The 19240-nt window shown below is 36.9% G+C and overlaps 2 protein-coding genes across 12 annotated transcripts in view; one reads left to right on the forward strand and one right to left on the reverse strand.

Moving 5' to 3' along the window:
• Window positions 1-4542, forward strand: part of Serpine3 (serpin family E member 3) — a 24188-nt gene extending 19646 nt beyond the window's left edge. The window contains exons 6-7 of the mRNA XM_063274875.1: window positions 1316-1402; window positions 1854-4542. Of these exons, the coding sequence (XP_063130945.1) occupies window positions 1316-1402; window positions 1854-2005 (239 nt within the window). The 3' untranslated portion in view covers window positions 2006-4542. The remainder of the gene's footprint in view (window positions 1-1315; window positions 1403-1853) is intronic.
• Window positions 1-19240, reverse strand: part of Ints6 (integrator complex subunit 6) — a 143767-nt gene that overhangs the window by 23881 nt on the left and 100646 nt on the right. For 5 of the 11 annotated variants that reach the window (XM_039093511.2, XM_063274423.1, XM_063274422.1 and 2 more), the window contains 8 exons: window positions 18132-18242; window positions 16934-17146; window positions 15452-15578; window positions 14686-14828; window positions 13119-13350; window positions 9258-9620; window positions 8416-8509; window positions 5279-5921 (listed from right to left, as the gene is read on the reverse strand). In XM_039093511.2, the coding sequence (XP_038949439.1) occupies window positions 5828-5921; window positions 8416-8509; window positions 9258-9620; window positions 13119-13350; window positions 14686-14828; window positions 15452-15578; window positions 16934-17146; window positions 18132-18242 (1377 nt within the window). In that variant the 3' untranslated portion in view covers window positions 5279-5827. Of the gene's footprint in view, window positions 1-1690; window positions 1945-4660; window positions 5922-8415; window positions 8510-9257; window positions 9621-13118; window positions 13351-14685; window positions 14829-15451; window positions 15579-16933; window positions 17147-18131; window positions 18243-19240 lie in introns of those variants that run through there. The other 6 variants (XR_005493766.2, XM_063274427.1, XM_063274428.1 and 3 more) reach the window with 5 other exon arrangements.

Below are 19240 nucleotides of genomic sequence, written 5' to 3' on the forward strand. Positions count from 1 at the left end.
AAGCTGCACTCATTTACTCATATGGAAACGTTCAGATAATGTAATGAAGTAATGAAGTCACAGTTAAACCTCAACTGGCAAACATGCTCTTTATAAAACCTTATTAATTTTGGCACTCTTTGCTCAATGGGCTAGAAGGAGTTAATCATTACCACAGAGAATCTTGTTCCTTTTCTCAAAGACAAGCAGAGAAAGACCAGTATTAAACTAATCTGATTCCCCACCAGTACCAAGTAAATAGCAAGTGACTTCTTCCTGGCTCTTGCTCATCCTCTACTGCCAGCAAAAAGTTGTTCCTTCCAAGTTCAACAACCATCTCCTAATATCCCATTGTTTCAATACCCTAGGCTGGATTTAAGTCTTAAATGACTGTCAGGGGCCATCTCCTGCATGACTGGGCAGTCCAATCTAAAAAGCAAAGCTCCCTGAAGGACATCAAAATGGCTGCTAATACATAGGTCTCTCTGATAGTGTGCTTCATCTGACTAGAGGGCAGTTTCTTAAATGGAGGGTTGGGTAGAAATGGGCTCTGGGTCAAAGCTGGATATTCTCAGTTCAGATGGGGTGTGTGTGATACCAGATGACTTAGCAATCCTCTGAAACAGAAGGGCTGAGTGACTTCAAATTTTAGTTCTCCATGTTGACGTTCACCCTTTATTGCAACCCATGCCATTTCATCTGTGGATACCTGTTCAGTGACAGAAATCTGGCTCCTAAGTTCTCTCATTTCTATTTGCTAAGCTTGCCTTTGAAACGCAGTACACACATCTAGCTATAACCTCCCGTTTCTCTGCAGGGTCCAGCCCTTAAGATGAGCTAACTAGCCAAGCAGCACAACCAGCTCCAGAGTGCAGCCATGGAACAGCAGGCACTTCAACACCAGATTATCCCCATAATACAAACCCATGACTTCAATGTCTTCCTAAAAACTGCAGCCCAACACAATAGACAGCCTGGGAATTATCTCAAAAGCTCACTGGAATTAGTCCTGGGTTATACTTTGTAACACACCCTTGGGAGCCTAATGCCTTAGCTAAGTATTAGGCATTAGTATTAAGTATAGGCTAAAGATTTCAATATTAATATTTAAAATTAATTATTAGATATTCAGTCACTACTAATTTGGGGTGGGTCTTACTAAATTTAGTGAATAAAGCTCGAGTTTTAGAAAAATAAGATTTTTTTCTATATAATCACTCCCTGTATACTCGTAGCACTGAATGCTCCTTAAGCTTTACTCAAGTCTTCAAACACATACACTATGTGCACAGAAATGCAAACAAGTCACTTTCTGTTCTTGTTATTTGTGAATTAGGCCGAGATGGCTTTTATGTTTCTGAAGTAACCCACAAGGCCAAGATGGAGCTTTCAGAGGAGGGCACCAAGTCATGTGCAGCCACAGGTACATTCAAAAGTCCAAGCGCTTAGCCCCATGGAGCTGCTCACCAACATCTACCCTTATTATGTCTGCCGGTTATAAACCATACCACTTAAGCCCAAGCCCAGGTGTGATACAGCATTCTTAAAGAAAGAAACGAGAGAAAGTAAAATCTTATGAAAACCAACGATACCAATTTTTAACAAAGTATCATTGCCTCATCAACAAGGAATGGAATCATACAGGATCCTATATTCAAGGGAGCTATGTCATGGAAAACTATTTGTAAAAAATGACACAGGAGTGACTAAGTAGTATCTTTCCTCTTTAATTTCCCCATTTGCACTCCCATACTACACAGTAAAGTGTCATTAAGATGCTGTTCATTCCTTAAAGACAAATCCAGGTCTACAGCTATGTTATCTCCATCTGCATGGTACTTTTCAATGCTGACAGGACCTATGCTTTCTTACAGCTGTGCTGCTGCTGAGGCGGTCTCGGACTCCTGCCTTTAAAGCAGATCGGCCCTTCATTTTTCTTCTGAGAGAACATAACACAGGTGCGGACTTTAAAAAAAACAAAACAAAAAACAAAACTGGATTCAGACATTTATGTCCATCTCTCTAGCAATTTATTTACCCATTATAATCTCAAATAAAGGGGAATTACTTCTTAGTACAAGGAAACTTTTCCTTCATGTCTTTTACACTCTATTTGCAGCTAATGCTGACTCTTTTTAGTTCAGTAGACTTCAGCTTCTAGAGATTGAAAAAGTCATGGAAACACACTTCAATCAAATCTTGCTTTTCTTGCTGTTGTCCTATTGATCTTAGAAAAGATGGTTTCTTCAGGCCAAGATGATAAAAAAGACCCAGAGACTCTAGTACTTCAGTGATGCACACATTTCTACACTGTTTTTCTGTCTTCCTCAAAAGCCAAACACTTCTGCACACTATAGGACAGGAGCCCAATGCAAAGATGACAGACACAGGTTAGCCTAGCTACCACAAGAGAAGAAGTAGCTGTTTCTACAATTCGGTAATATTGGAAATAGTCCCTGAATTATTTTCTTTCCTTAGTCTCCCTGTAACAATTATTGGCCTCAAAAGGAAGAGATTCTCAGTAAAGAGTTGTTGGCAATTCTCAGTAGTGTTCAAAACAAGTATGGAGCAACACTAATAAAAATCAAGCCAAGGTGGACCTACTTTAACTAAACATCAGGCATCACTTTTATTTGTGGAAAGAATATCGAAAGTTAGAATGAAAATTAGCATAGTTTAACACAGATTGTTAAAAGAAAATACTGTCAACATCATTTTATCTGAGAATCATTTGTATTCTAGAATCATATTTGTGCTAGAAATCAAAAGAACATTGTGACAAAGGATGTAGGTAATCATTCCCTGAAAAACTATCTACTTGGGGATTATTAGGGAAGGAGGAGGTCATAACAATGTGCACTTAGTATCCCACCATGATTACTCCAACCCCACAGTGACTGTGATAGACAAAAACAGCACTGATCACTAAGGACAGACAGCAGAGAGTATGTTAAAAAAAAAAACAAAAAAAAAACACCACCACCACCACCAAGACAAAAAACTGGTAACAACAAAAAGACAAGTTTTAAATTAAACCCTCAAACAAAGAGGAAGGACTAACCTTGAACAGAAGGGCCACTACCTAAATCTCATATCCAATAAAGGGAACAGTCAGAAGACAAAACAAATTCTTGAAATTCAACTGTATAATAAAAACCATGTAAAGCTGTTAGACACACAGTACTTTCAATAATATAATTTCTACCATTCTAGTATCAGAATGGAAATTCAGGTCTAATAAAAAAACCAGCTCCCTAACTCCCCACAATCTTAGACCTGTCCCTGTGGCTTTTCTTTTCTGGACAGTGGCTGTTCGCATTACCCACGGTAAAGTGGCTAATTTTCTGAACTTTCAGCTGGGGCAAGAAGATGGCCATGGTTAAGAGCATTTGCTTCACTTGGTAAAGAACCCGGCTTGGTTCCCAGACCCCACGTGGAAACTCCTAAGAATCTGCAGCTCCAGCTCTAGGGGATCTGACGCCCTCTTCTCTTTGGGCTTCTCAAGCACCAGGCATGCATCTGATGCATTTACATACACAGAGGCAAAACACTTGAAAATAACCTTAGAGTCTCCGCCTTCACTGTTGAGGCTTACTAGTCTTATATTGACATAATGGATCAATTAACAAATGGGACACATAAGGGAACATTAAGAAAATTATCTAAAAACTCCAACATTAACCTTTTGGAGAGTACTTGTCCAGCACAGCATCACTCCATGATCTCAAAAAAATGAAGTACCTACCCCCAAGGATATCCTCCCTTGTCTTTGCTAACAAGGATTCTGTAGAAACTCCACTCACTTAACTAACTTGCCCACCATTTCTTGAAAGGCAAAAGCCTGAGGTGGGTGGAATCTTAAGCTGTAGTTTTGATAGGCTGCAAATTTTCGTATTAAGTTTTAGTATTAGGAAGTAAAGATTATTATGCTAGACAAAGGAACAGAGAGAGGGAGGGAAGAGGGAGAATAGTGGAGCACAGACACAGAAGAGCCTGCTACTGTACACTCCTTCGAGGTGCATTTTGGAAACTGTAGTAAAGGCAGAAGATCCACCGTGCCTATTACATGAGGACCATGCCAAGGACAGACCCCATGTGCTGATTTAATATAGCTTCTATCTAAATGACTCCAGTGTTCCCGCTGATCTCACTCTTAAGACACATAATTCACAACCACAAAATAAATCTGAATTTTGTATAGTTTCTGCTGAATTTAGCAGTGTGGTTATAGGCAACTATTTTAATAAATCCATCTCTAAATTATATCTTCATTTACTTCCAGGAATTTTGAAGAAGTAAGAAATGTTTAATGAATTGTTATATGAAAAACTACAAGTCACATTAAATGTTTCTTTTTCTTTACAGGGTTTGTCTTCAGTATTGGCAGAGTTTCAAATCCCCTTGACTAAAAAAAACAGACCTCAAGAATGTTTTCTCTATGTATGCTTTCCTTTATAAATATTTACAATTTCTTTTAAGGGTATGTGATTTCCAAATATTATTAATCTAAAAATAATTCAATTAAAAAAATAATTTAAAAGTTTTTTCCCCCTCAATTATTCCAAATCTAAAAATTCTAACCTTTTTACTAGTTCCCTCCAAACCATTAAAAGGCACAACAGTGATCTATGAATATGTGCATGAGTCAGGATACAGGGTCACATCCTTAGTAAATAAAGATGGAGCCCTGTGAGGATGGAGAATGTTAAGTGCCAGATATCCTCATCCTGTGCAAATAAGGGGGAAAAGGACTACAGTCATCTTAAGTCTGTTTCCTCTCCAGTTAGCTTCTAAATAAGTTAAGAATCAGAGAGCAGAACCAAGAGATGCTCTCTGAACCATGTTACAAAGTCAGGTAAGCAAGCCATGGGTCAAATTATGGCATACTAGGCATTTCCAAATATGATGTAACCTAAAGCTACCACACCCTAACTAATGGCTAGACTTGAGTGTCATCTAAATCCTGTAAGAGAGATTGAAAGTTGTTAAGAAACCAATAATGCCCCAACTCATCTATTTTTAAAATTGTTTTTTAAAATGCCCATCTGTCTATCTGCCACAGACTGAGGTATTACCATTATCCAGGCAAGAGTGGAGTATATTGGCATGGCCAACAAAAACTAGGAACGCATAGTTAAAAAGACAGTGCAGGCTACGTAACACATAATTACATTAGTTTAACAAATAATAAGGTGTGTATTGTTTTAATGCTAAAAAGCAAGGCCTTTAGAATTCCATTGTTTTAGAATGTTTTTAAGTAGTTACTTTAAATGTGATTATTTCCTAAACCACACAAGAGTAAAATAGAGCATTTATTGATGGAATAACAAAAGTGCTTTTCTTAAATATTCTTCAAAATACATTTGTACAACTTACAATAATATATCCAAAATAACTGTATATACAAAACATTACCTAGTTTTTAATGTATGTGCTTTTTTCCCCAAAAATTACAAAGTAACTTGTTTTTAATTTTTTTTTTTTTTTTTTTGGCAAAGTTCAACCTTAACAGAGCTGACAATTTTAAAGGTTGGTTTAAGAAAATATAACCTGAGGGAAACTGACACGCAAGAGCCAATGACAAGCAGAGGATCTGAAGAACAGTTTTAGTTTGTTAAAAAAAAAAAGAGGAAAAAAAAAGAAAAAAATTTAGTGATACTTTTCACTTTACAAAAATAAGCTAAAATGAAAAGGTCACTGTAAAATGATGGAAAGGAACTGTAGAATGTTTTTAGTATTTCAAATAGCCAACAATGCATGTCAAAGAATGAATACAAGATTACGACAGTCTTGTATTTACTTTGTATTTGGAGAAGATAATGAAATAAGTGGCCGCGTTCTATTTTCTTTAGTTGCTATTAATATGGTTGATCTGATTGGCTCTCCGATGAATTTCATCCAAGAAGTTCTCCAGTTGCTCTATCAGCATTCGCTTCTTAAATCTGTGTGAGAAAAATATGAGCATTCTTAATCTCCTATTAATGGACAGTACATACTAGCATGTTTCAAAGCGAATGCTAGCTCTGGGAAAGAATCATTTGTTTTAAAGTACAATGAAAAAGAAAACCAAAGGGAAGGGGGGGATGGGAAGAACAACTGCAGTGGGGGGACTAGAGGAGGGGCAACGTCTGAAACATAAATAAAACAATTAATTTTAAAAAATGAAAACCAACACATACAATCTGTTGACAACTACCTAACCATGAGCTGACCAGGGACAATACTAAAAGACACATGCTAAAGTGGATGGAGACTCGGAAGGTCTCAGCCCCAACACAGAACTCCTAAGGAATGCTGAGAGCAGAAGAAATAAGTCTTGCTCCAGGAAGGACACAGCAACTAGTTATCCAATACCAAATGGTCTGCCCTGAAAACATGCATGCATGCACGCACACACACCCCTACCTACCTATGAATGTGTATGTTTTCAGGTAACATTATAAAGATCAAGCAGATTATAGTTATATATTTAGGAATATATATAATGTAAACAAAAGTTAATAGGCTATAGATTTGAAAGCAAGAGTGGGATAGATAAGAGGTTCTGAAGAGAAAAGGAAAGAAGGAAATGATATCATGATATTAGACTCTCAAAAAAGAAACTTTAAAAAATAAAATATCTGTTGGGGACTAGCAAAATAACTCAGAAGATAACGAGGTTATAGACAACCTTGACCAACCATAACGTCCTCTTAACTTATATAAAAGGAGAGCATGACTTCTGAAAGCTAGCCTGACCTCCACATGTGTGTGAAACACACAAAATAAAGTTGTACGAATCTAATGAAAAGTTTGTAAATTACTGTTCAAACCAGAACTGAATTAGAGTTTTTCCTTAAAAGAACTCATCTTAGGAACAGGACAGAATGGTTATTCTTCCTACCACTAAAAAAGAAAAAGGAAAAATAAAAATATACACAAGAATTCTAAGCATTATAGTAAAGTTGAATTGTAAAACAGTTACTGTAGTATCATCTAGTCCTTTTTCAAATTTTCAAAAGTCCCTACAAAATGAAAATAAAAAATTGATAGTAGCATTTACAAAAATCAGTGTTCTACTATCATTTGAAGGCCTGGAAATCAAGTATCACGCACAAAATGTTTCTCAGTAACAAATATAGGTAGATTAAAATTACACACAAAATCATTAACATCACTGATGCTTTTGAGAATATTTCTGGACATTCTATTTCCACTACTTTCTTACTTATAAAATGATGCAAACAGATACCAAAGTTTACAGCAAAGGTGGCAGAAAGGCATGTGCAAGGAACACGACTAGATCCAAGATGCACTAGTGTGTGGGCACATGCCTACAATCCCAGCATTTGGAAGACTAAAGCGGAAGAAACCTAAGATCGAGGTTAGCCTGGGGTATGTGGGAAGATGCTGTCTCAAAAATGAACAACAATACTAAAAAATTCAAGGGATGCTTTGAGGTGAACAAAAGGCAGACTTTTCATTAACAGCAGAATAACTTAAATACTTCAACCTATGAAACATACAGCATTATCTTCAGCATTCCAAGTAGACTGTGCCCAAGCCACTCCAAAAAGAAACACCACACAAAAGTCCTTTCTGTCTAAAGCAGTGGTTCTCAACCTTCCTAATGATGCAATCCTTTAATACAGTTCCTTATGTTGTCGTAACCCCCAACCATAAAACTGTTTTCATTGCTATCCTAACTGTAGCTTTGCTACTGTTATAACAGTCTTGGGCAACTGCTACCAAAGGGCTGTTCTACATAACCCCAAAACGGTCATGACCTAGAGGCTGAGAACTGCTGATCTAAAGCCTTCATGGGTAGCAAGGAAAAGACAGAGAAACAGTTAGTGGGTGGCTATGTTTACACTCAGATGATCATATAAGCAATACGTTTTGTCATAATATTAAAACTTAAGTCCTGAAAGAAAAAAATGTAATTATCTGAAAGGTTATACAACTATGCTTACCAATTCATTGTCTTCATTGCTACATTTTACAATACTGAATCAGTTCACACAGCGAGGCACATAATACTGGGATATTGAACCAACCCCTTTGATTACTTATCTTCTCATGTAAAAATTGACTGCATTCAACTATTACTTTTTCAGGTTATTTCTAATCACTCAATCATTATCAATGTAGAAAAGTGAAAGAAATTAAAGATTTACAGCATCACTAAAAAGCAATGGAGAAGAAAAAAAAAATCAAGAATTTAAAAGAATATAATAATTTACCAGGGAAAAGGTCCATAATTTCTCAAGGACTTATGCGCCTATTTCGGCAAACAACTTTAAATTAGCTTAAAAGAGGAAAAATAGAAGAAAAAAGTTCCACACATTTCAATGAATCAAATGCATGTAAGTATATACCCAACTGCCTTAACAAACAATCACATATGCAAACCAAAAATTATTTCATTATTATTTATCAACAAGCAAGTTTCTTTACCTGGATGCTTCCTTAATGACATTTTGTAAAAATATTAGCCTTGTTTGTAAACTGCCTTGCACATGCTTCAGTAAAGTGAAGATTCTTTCATATTCTTAAAAAAAAAGAGAAGGAAAAACAATTAACTGGCTATATAGAAAAATATTTTACATAAAAATATTACCACTCTTCAAAGCTTTCACAGACCACTGTTAACATCTATGTGCATGAAAGTATGTATCGCCAAAAATAAAAGCTTCCAAGCACTTGGTTTTTCTGTTGTTTTGTTTTTTGCTGAAGGCCCTTCCACTTTCTTACTAGCACAGCCGTGTCCGCTATATTCTGAATGGATGCCAATACTACTCACAATTCTTGTAACCAAGACAGTTCCCTTGCACTCTTGTGACAGCCTTAATGACTCTGGTTTGGGCCTAAGCACATGATCTAGGTTAGTGTCATAATTCATTCATGGTGACAGGGAGTAGAGAGGAACGTTACACACACACACAGGACATTGTTGAGAACTGAATTTGGGCTATAAAGGTATCTCCCTATCTGTTTGGGTCAGCCATTATAAAATTTCAATTCCTAGTTAGAACAGTCAGATTCTGGGTCCCTGTCACATGCATACATGCATACATCACTACATACACGCGCTGCATCTACGGAGTCTTTAGACAGGCATCCTGCTGTCTACCGCCCATACTGGAGTACCTCGAGTACCAAGGTTATTTTAGTGCTTTCCAGCTGAATATGAAATTAAACCTTAATGAATAACCTAGAATAATATGTATGCTTTTACTGAATTTGACTTGTTTTTGCCTAACTGAAGACAAAGTAACAAGTGTTGTCTCTATACATACTTCTTCCTGGTTTTCGGATCTCTTTCATTATTTGTGCTTTTAGTTCAGTGTTGACCTCTTCATGGCTTCTACAATGCATCAATTTCTTTCCTTTGTTGAGTGAAGATGCTGGTATATTCTCTTCAGCACTTTGTTCTTTACTTCTTGACTCCTCATGATTTTCTAAAAATCCACCAACAGTGAGGTCATTGTTTCCTAAATGTTCATGACCAAGGGCCTCTGTATGATTAGTTGATGGTTCCAAAAGATTGGCTGGAGAGGTTAAAAATTCAGTATCCATAGCATTTGTTGTCATGTCTGATGAAAGTTGGTCGGCAACATGATTTTCAACCACATCGTCTACTACTGAATCATTAGTGGCTTCTGAAATGAAACCAAAGAAATGGAACAAAAAGTGAGCTCTGGTATTAAAGTATAGAATAGAAATGCTAAAGAAACACAATTACTACAAATAACTAAAATTTAAACTTAAGACATTTATAACAGAGCCAATTTTAGCCTGTTTTTCTGCCTTATTTTAGCAATGTTATTAAACAAGTTTTCAGTACATACACCACTAAAATTGTCATTGTTATTTTTTGCTTAAGAGTCCTACCTACCTCATCTTAAGCCTACTTCTGTCTTTAGAAACCTGTTACTCTTTAGAGAAAAGTAAATGCTGAATGGTGTTTATTGCTCAAGATTCTGCAAAGAACACCAAATAGTGCACATTTCGGAACACACTGTCTTCTATCTATCCTTTCAGCCCATAGCCATGCAAAGTAATCTGGTGCTCACTTCAGCTCATTAGACTGGTAGACCCAAAAGTTTACTAGCTTGCCAATAAATATAAGATTCTTAGACATGACTCCTAAGTAAGACTTGTTCACCAGCCTCCAGAGCACCAGCTAAAGCCCTCGGGTTCTGTATCTCAATGTTTCTACTACCTGGTTTCTACTTCTCCCATCTCCCTCCATCATACTTTCTAAATTCTACCTACCCCATGGTTTGTAAACATTTCTTTACTGATAATTCTCCACAACTGTTTCTTAGCCTTTGTCTAAGGTTAAAGCTAAAAATCACAATAAGTTCTGCTTTAATGAAAAGCAAGCTCTCCTATTTAAAAAATAAAACAAACCACTGCCCTTCTTTTCAAACATGGAGTACAAATTGCTTCTTCATGAGTGTAAAAGTGAGACAGTTACTGATTCTTCCACCTCTTAAATGTAATTTTAAAATCTCTCATATTTAATTCTTAAAAAAAAAAAAGGTCTCATGCACTTTCGAGCAACCCTGTCACTTACCCAATCCCTTCATCACCATCTTCATCCTGAGATCAGTGCACATGCATCTGCCACCTCCTTCACTGTACACTCATTCTTAAGCCCCTCCTGATATTCTAGGGGATTCTTACAACTCAATGTGGAGTCAGCCTCAGGAGAGCCTCTCCAATGCTTCCTTTGTGTCCCAGTCTTGATTTGCATGATAACAAATTTAACAAGGACTCCAGGTAATCCTCAGCATGCTCCAGTGTGACTAAGTTCTATAGCACCAATGTCTATGCAAGTGTCATCTACCAAATATCTGACCTCAAAGAACTTCCTACTCCCACTTCACCTTCCGCACCTACAACCCAGGAGACGCAGGGGCATCCTTTCGCAATATTCCAGCTCCCTGTCTTTAATAGAGATGAACATTTACTCTATAACTCCTCTACTTTTTTCTAATAATAAAGCTCTTGTAATACATACACTTTCTTCTTTATGAGGCTTAATCCCATGCTAGGTCACTTTTACCAAAGTTCCAATGATATAGTTCTAACACCCCACACTATGGTATCTATCAAGTAAAACACCAGACTTAATGGCCAGTTTACACTGTCTGTTAGCCGTAGGCATTTAATTGGAGTGATGATAAGCGCTGGAAAAATAGGAGCCAGATCTACCACTGTAGTCTCAATTACCATCTAGGTTTGGATCTTGCACTACTTAGCAAGCAAGCCTATTACATGCCTTCTCCCTCCCCACAGATTTCCTTCATTCTCTTCCAAGCTCTAACTTTTCCAGTCATCCTCTCTATCTCGGCAGTACACCTACTTCCTGTTTATGGGAGATGCAAAGCCCTGGATGAGGACTCTCTTCCACACCCTTATACCTAATCAATTTGTACCCACACTCATTTTGTTCAACAGAAACAGCATTCTTTCATTAGCGAGCTGGGTCATTTCATTTCCTTTTGCCTTCTTGGTGGAGATAATGGCCTCTCCCATCTTTATTTTAACCTTTCTATATACTAGGTCCACGATGCCAGTATTTAAACACTCGCAAGCAAAACCACCATTTTCATCATCGTGGATTACTCACTAGTTTAGCTTTACAGCTTAACTCAAAACTAGTTTTTCATCTCCATCCTTCTTTCTCATTTTTTTGGAAAAAGCTTTCTGTTCTTTATTCCACACAAAAAAAGTATTGGTGGTAGTTAAGACAGCCAGAGACCAAAAGATGTTTCTAATTTGCATGGTCTGTTTTCTAAATCGTTTGAAACCATCAACACACTATTAAACTCTCACTTACTGCCTTTCCCAACCTGCCTACTGTTTCTCAAGACACGCTGTCAGGTCAAACCGTGTGCATTCACTAAGCAGGCCCTATGGATGCACAACACTTACAGAACAGTATCAACTATCCAGTCAGTATTGACACCCCTCAGCTATTTGAACATTTTGTGTTTGAAGGTTTAATCTTATTTGATTCTGGGTCCAAGTGAGGTGCATGCATTGTCCTCTGACTCTATAAAACCTTTCTGCATCTCTCTTTTTGTTATGTTTTTCAGTAACAAAAAAAGAAAAGAAAAAAACCCACAGCAAATTTTTTTTCCCTATAAACTAAATTTTCTGACTATATCCCTCTTTTGTTATTTAGCCTGTTTTGCTGTCTCTTTTATTTCCCATGCAATTACTGGATCCAGAGGCTTGGTCACACCGATATTCAACACAGGGCAGAGGAGAAGAGTCAAGGGTATTTAAGAGAAGAAGAGTAGTGTACAATTCCATCAAATGGTACATAATACTGGGTTTCTCTCCATTTAAGATGTTATATAATAAGCCAGTGAGATCACTATGTGCAATTAATAAAAACATTGACTTATTAAGTTTCTTAGATTCCCATACATAAAATGCTAACTAACTAGGTTACTACCTCTATTAAACTATTCAATGGTTTCTCATCATCCTTGGAATAAAATACACAATCTTTATAAAAGGTTCAAAGGCCACCCCTGATTTGAATTCTGTCTTTCCATTCTCTTCTTACTAAATATGCCCCCAATACCAATACAGTAATAGAATTCTTTCAGGTCTTAATACCTTTCTCCTTATGTATTTCTATGCATACTCTTTTTAGACTGTTTAAGCACAGGAAAGCTTTAATTCCCCCTCATCCAGACATTCTCCCTGTCAAATATTTCTAGAATACACTCTCTAACATTTATCACACCTGTAATTGATGAATGACTTTCTTTCCTTGCCTACTGTGTGCAGACAAAAATGACTACAGCCTTGCTCACATCTGTAGCATGTATAAGATGCATTTAATATTTGTGGAGTTTTACTGAACTGAAAAGCATTTATTTTATCTGTTAGTGACAATATTTCTACCAAAACCATTTTTCGAAATATTTGAAGATTTGCTAATATCATTTTAGAACATGGCAAAGTACGAATTTATAAAATGTTCATCAAAAAGACATCGAAGTTACTACATACCAATTCACAATAAATACTCACTGGACTCTGCTGAACAATCTTTTTGTTTCTATTATAAAAATCTCTTCCCTTAGGAACCCCAAAATAGCAAGTAGTATTTGAAAGGCCCAAAGTGCTACCTTTATGCAGAGGAAGGGGTTTAATAAGACCTGGCTGTGCTTGCGTCATGGGTGCAGGTGGTCCTTTCCCTCCGATGTGACTGTTCACAGCAGGGCTCTGCCTTCGGCCTCTCAAGAGTGGAGAGGCACACCGGCGCCTTTTCGGGATCCCTTGCATGCTTGGCTCTCCAGGCCGCTTGTGTTTATTCTGAGGTCCAGCCACAAACTCATCTGCTTCATCTATCATCATACCCTATTAACAGATATAAAGTGTTCTTGGATTTATAAATAATTTTTTAATAAATGGCCACCATTTATTTTAACTGATGAATAACTACATATTTATAGTATACAACGTGACAGCTTGATCTATGCATAATGTGTAGAAAGGGTTAATCAAGGGCGGGCAAGGTGGGAGAGCAGGTGAAGGTGCTTCGGGTGACCTGAGTTCAAAGCCTGGATCACAAGAAAGGTGGGAGAGAGCCAGAACGGACTCCACAAAACTCTGCCCTCTGATTCCACGTGCATGCCATGGCATGAGTGCACATGTGCACACAAACACACAATTCACAGATTTAAAAAACGAAGAAAAAAATTAATTATGGGCTCAGAAGCTAAGAGCACTTACTGCTCTTAACCCACCAAGTTCTGTTCCCAGCCCCCACAGGACAGTTTACAAACACTAAGAATGCAGTTGTAGGAGACCCAGAGCACTCCTTTAGCCCCAAAGCTCCTCTACACATTGAGAATACCTCACAGGTTCACATGCGCATGTAAGTTAAAAAAAAACTTAAAAAAAAAAAAAGGATTCAATGTAATTAACATGGCTAATACATTATCAACTTTGAAGGGGTTAAAGATGTTGGAAATATGTTCTTTTAGCAACTTTGAAATACATAACACATTATTATTAACTAGAATAGCAATGTTGTCGGGAGCTCACTAAACTTATTCCTGAACCTGGGACTTAGTACCCTTTAATCCTTATGTCCCCCCCCCCTTCTTCATCCTCCTCATAGCCTCTGATATCTATCTACCTTTCTACTCCCTGCTAACAGAGAAAATGCCATTTTCTTGAATTTCTATGCAGTTTGTCTGTGTGCTGGGGGTAGAGGGGGACATTCCTGTCAGTGTGGATATGGACATGCCATACAGCGCATGTGGAGGTTAGAGGACAAGCTCTGGCGTAAGTCTTCACCTTCTACCTTGTCTGAGGCAGGGTCTCTTACTCGCCACTGTGCATGCTAGGCTAGCTGGCTCACTAGCTTCTGGGAGTCAACTGTCTTACCTCCCAACCCACCAGAGGGCATGGATTATAAATGAGTGCTCCTGTGTGTGGCTTTTTATATGGGCTCTGAAGACTTGAACTCAGTTTCTCATGCTTACGCGGCAAGCACTTAACCCACTAAGCCATCCCCCAAGCTCCTCGACCCAACTCTTAAGTGTTATAACTAACCTCAATTCTTTAATTGATAAGTTAAATACTTTAATATTAATAATATAATTAGATATTCTTCCCCCAAAATAATTTAAGCTATATTGACAACAGCTACCCAACAAATTTTATCATAGAACATTTCAGAGTTACCTTTTTATCCAGTTTAAAGGGATTGCCAAACGTATGCAACCTTCGAGGCTGATCAGGATCAAGCTCTCTCAATGGAGAAGGTACTTGCTTGAGGTATTCCTGGTAATTCCCCATTTGTGCTATAGGTACACTGTGCACTTGATCTTTTCAGAGAGAATATATCAACAACAAAAATTACTGTCTCTAATAATGACGCTAGCAATCCCATATATGAATACCATCCCCATTTTGGAAGTTAGTATAGAGCATGTATAAATGCAACAGCTTTGAATTCTTCAAAAGTGAAATTTAAAGTACTAATTCTATCTTCTAGGTAAAGTACAATTTTTAGAAAATAGTAGAGTGAAACTAGTACAAGAATATACAAGTGCAGTGGCTTTAGTCATAGCAAGAGTTAATGATGTGATTTACAACAGATGCCAAAGAAACAAGGAAGTAGCAGAATGTGTCATGAAATGGTCACCCAGAGTCAAACCATCAGATGCTAACACAGCCCACGAAAATGACTGTAGGTGTCCACGTGTCTGAAGATTTGTGGTCAACAGTGACAGGAAGAAGTAAAGTAGAAAATAAGTAGTAAATTACCCTTTGAAAACATTTTTAATTTTAATTATGTAAATGTATATGTGTGAATGATTCTTTTACATTTGTTTGAATTAACAATGAGAATATTATAAGCCTATACAGTGTATATTACCATCCCCTTACAAATTATAAAGAAAAGTTATTTTAAAAACAGAAATAATATTTAAAATCATACTCTAACCTTCATCCTGGCCTTTAAGAAATTTGCGGGTGCTCTTTAAAAGGTTAGACCTCATTCTTGTTAAATGATCCAGAAGATTCCGTCTTGGTATATCATAAGCATTTCTAAAGGTCTGAGGCTTTAAATCCTACACAAACACATCCAAGAATTAAATATTTCTAAACAGAATTTAAGATCTCTTTAGCCTGAAGCATGACCCAGAAATGAAATATAAAATATCTAAGCTAACTAGGCAGCTTTGAAAGAGCAAAAGAAAACAAAGACACATGATATAATATTAACTACACCAGTTTAGGGCCAAATGACAGCGATTTTATGGTAAGCTCAACAAAATAATTTCACATCAACCTTTAAGTTTTAAGATGTTCTGAATAAGGGAAGCAAATCAATTAACAAAGCCTTTCTCTAAACTCTAGGAGGTTCTGAACACCACTCTGACACCTAAGCACGTGGCCTGATGACCAGAGTGTGAGTTTATAGCTGGCTGACATCATCACAGCTAGCTTAGAACACGTCCACAGTCCAGATGCCAATTCTCTTGATAGCAGTCTTCTATCACGAGTTCTGCACTTCTCTGACCTGTACCTTGCCTACCTTGGTTTTCTTTCCTTCTTCTTCTTTTTAATATATATAGTACTGAGAGTTAAACCAGGGACTCTCAGATGTTAGGCAATCAGTCTACTATTTAACTACATCGCAAATTACACCAGTTCACTAAGAGCGGATATTTAATCTTAAAAAGGTTCAATTTACCAACTCTTTGGGGTTGCGCTCTTTTTGAATTTGTGTTATACTACAAAAAAAATATTCACTGGCTTTAACCACAATGAAGACTTTTTCTTTTTTATTCTGTATGCTTAAGGTTTAATTCTTATGTTTATCATTACTTCAAATAATCTGAGGTGATTATGCTGTGAAGGGATATCCACTGCTGTAGCTCCTCTTAGCAGGCTTTTCCCCATTTTGATTATCACAGCACCTCTGTTAAGTGACTGTGTGAGAACCTGCCCTATTCCATTCCACCTCTCCTCTGATTTAACCACAATCACTTTGATGTAATTACAGCAGTTTTTCAGTTCTAAATCACGTGGGTGAAGTTCTCCAAACTTTATTCCTTTTCTAAAACTGGTTCAGCTATCCCAGACCCTTTATATTTCCATCTACAGAAAAGTTGCTGAAAAGAAAATAATTTTAATAATAAGTTATAAAGCATCTTAAGGTCTTTAGTGTTGTGAATTCTAATATCAGCTCTGTAATTTTAAGCAATCTTTAAGCCTTTATTTTCATTATCAATTCATTCATTCACATACATATACAATGTCTGTTTTAACTCTAAAACTCAATGGTTCAGTGATAATATAAGTATCATTCTACAGCCATATAAAAATGGGTCTTTTGAAGCCTAGACAAATTGTTAATATAAACTGTAACTTGCTCTAACAGAATACAGCACAACTAAAGCAATGTTAAACTGACTGTTACCTTATTTAGTAAAGCAACCTGGAACCCAGTGTACTCCTTCATATTAAGGTCTAGCAACCTGTGGGGAACATCCTCCGAAATACCCTGCAGCACTTGAAAACCTTTCCTATGCGCCATTGACAACCCATGTGACCGGCTTCGGACTTTAATTCCAGTTTCCTGCACTACTTTTTTGCCTACGGATCCGATGACTCTATCAGATTCTATTTTGGCCTAAAGTAAAAAGAAACAAAAACCGTTTCAATACAATCTACACATTCATAAATCAGATGCTAGTGACTATGCTCTTCCACAAATTATTTATTGAATTTAAAAATTTTAAATCAAGTAATCATAGCTTACATTAATTATAGGTAAGCCAAAAAACATACCTTAATAACAATACCTTATCAGTTAAAATAATACAACTCAAACTTTTGCAACTAGATAAATATTCCTTCAAGTTACTTTATTAATACCCACCATACATAAACCATGAAGTTTGTTTCATAAAACATTCCCCATTCAGAAGCAACAGGAAATAATACAACAAACACCTGAAGACACTTCAGCACAGAACTGCATACACATGTACAGAGGCAGCAAACTTTAGCCATATTTTGATTCCTTTTAAATTGCAGAGAGAGGTCTAAAGTACTAGAAAACTTAAAAAGACATTCATGATTTGGAGTAAACTGCCTCTGCTTGATAGTCACAGTATCTTAATAGAACTTAGAGCCAGAATAATAAAAATCCCATAGTTTTACAAACAGTTCCAAAGAAGCTTCTGGGTTTGAAAGAAAATACATACAGATTTAAAACACAAAGAATGGTATTTTTCCCCCCTAAGGAAAACATCTTTCTAAATTAAAATCTTGAAAAAAAAAACAAAAAAAATCATATATAGGATGTTAAGCCATATTCATAAATAAGAAATTGTAAAAATGTAGAATCAACAAGAACTTGTTTGTAGTCTTAGCACACTTGTAATACCAGCTACTCAAAAGACTAAGGCAGGAAGACAGTCAAATTCAAGTCTGACGTGGATTAACTTCCCTCAAAATGAAAAGGTTGGCTAGGGATAATAACTTGGTGGCAAACTGCCTACCATATGAGAAACCCTGGGTTTGACCCAAGTACCACAGCAATAAAAAGAGACTATTAAAAATGTTAGCTAATAGTCAAATCCCTAATGCTCACTTCTACTTTCTGACATTACCTGCTGACTCAACTTTTTGAGGTATGAAATGACACTGTAGCTGAGTCCATACTCCATACTGTCTGCTATCAGATTAGGTGCGCCCATCATTCTAACAGCTTTCTTCAGAGGCTAGAGAAAAGGAAATAGCATTCAACATCAAGTGTGTTGAAAAATGTTCTACATAGTAACTTTTAAACACCTTCACCCCAACTTGCATTCTTTGCCTTAAAAGGAATACAATACAACAATACAGTAGTATCATTTGGACTTTAGGAGAATGTTTAATCAGTGCCATGAAAATCAATTTAAGGTACTTAATATGAATTAGAGGCATAATAATTTATTCCAGGGCAGTAAGAATCAAGTCTTGAAGTGCTCAGTACCATGGAGAGATACTCATTTGGAAGACAGAACACAGGCAAACTGTGGGGCCAGTCTGAGTAGTACCTGGGGAAAGCAGCTAGACACACAATCTGAGCTAGTGACAGAATGTGTCCTGAGTTAGCTCTTACTTTTAGGAGGAGGAAAGGACATCTATCTTTAACAAGTTACGATATTACGTGACTTAATACCAGGAAAGCACTTATGAAAACCATTTGCATGCAGTAAGCATTCGATAGGTTCTGACTGTCACTATTACTATCACTAACTGAGCTTTTCATCTATCATCACCACTAAACAAACAAGCAGATAAATAAATAAGATATTTAAAGAAGTCTTAGAAGCTCATGAAATTTACAAGGCTCAGAAGTTCAGGGACCTTAACTGACTGGGGAAGCTCAGATAAACACATGGACCATAAGGCCCCTCCCTCCCCAATAACACAGCAAACAGGCTGTGAATGAGACTGCAGAGATGACACAGGAGAATAAGAATAGTCAAAAATTTAAACCCATATATAACAGCAACAATCTTCAGTAGGAAGGAGGGATTACTTTAGAGTCACTTTATACAGTAACATATCATCCACAGACACACCTAATACATGTAGAAGAGATAAAGACAGAAAACAACTCGATGGCATGGAAAGTACATAAGCTCTGCTGAGTCCTGGAATCAAAACCCAGAGCTCATATTTATGTAACACTTATGAAGCTCTGGGTAAGTCTAAAAAAGGTTGCTGAAGG

Source organism: Rattus norvegicus, chromosome 15 (assembly GCF_036323735.1).
Source record: "Rattus norvegicus strain BN/NHsdMcwi chromosome 15, GRCr8, whole genome shotgun sequence".
Taxonomy (NCBI): Eukaryota; Metazoa; Chordata; class Mammalia; order Rodentia; family Muridae; genus Rattus; species Rattus norvegicus.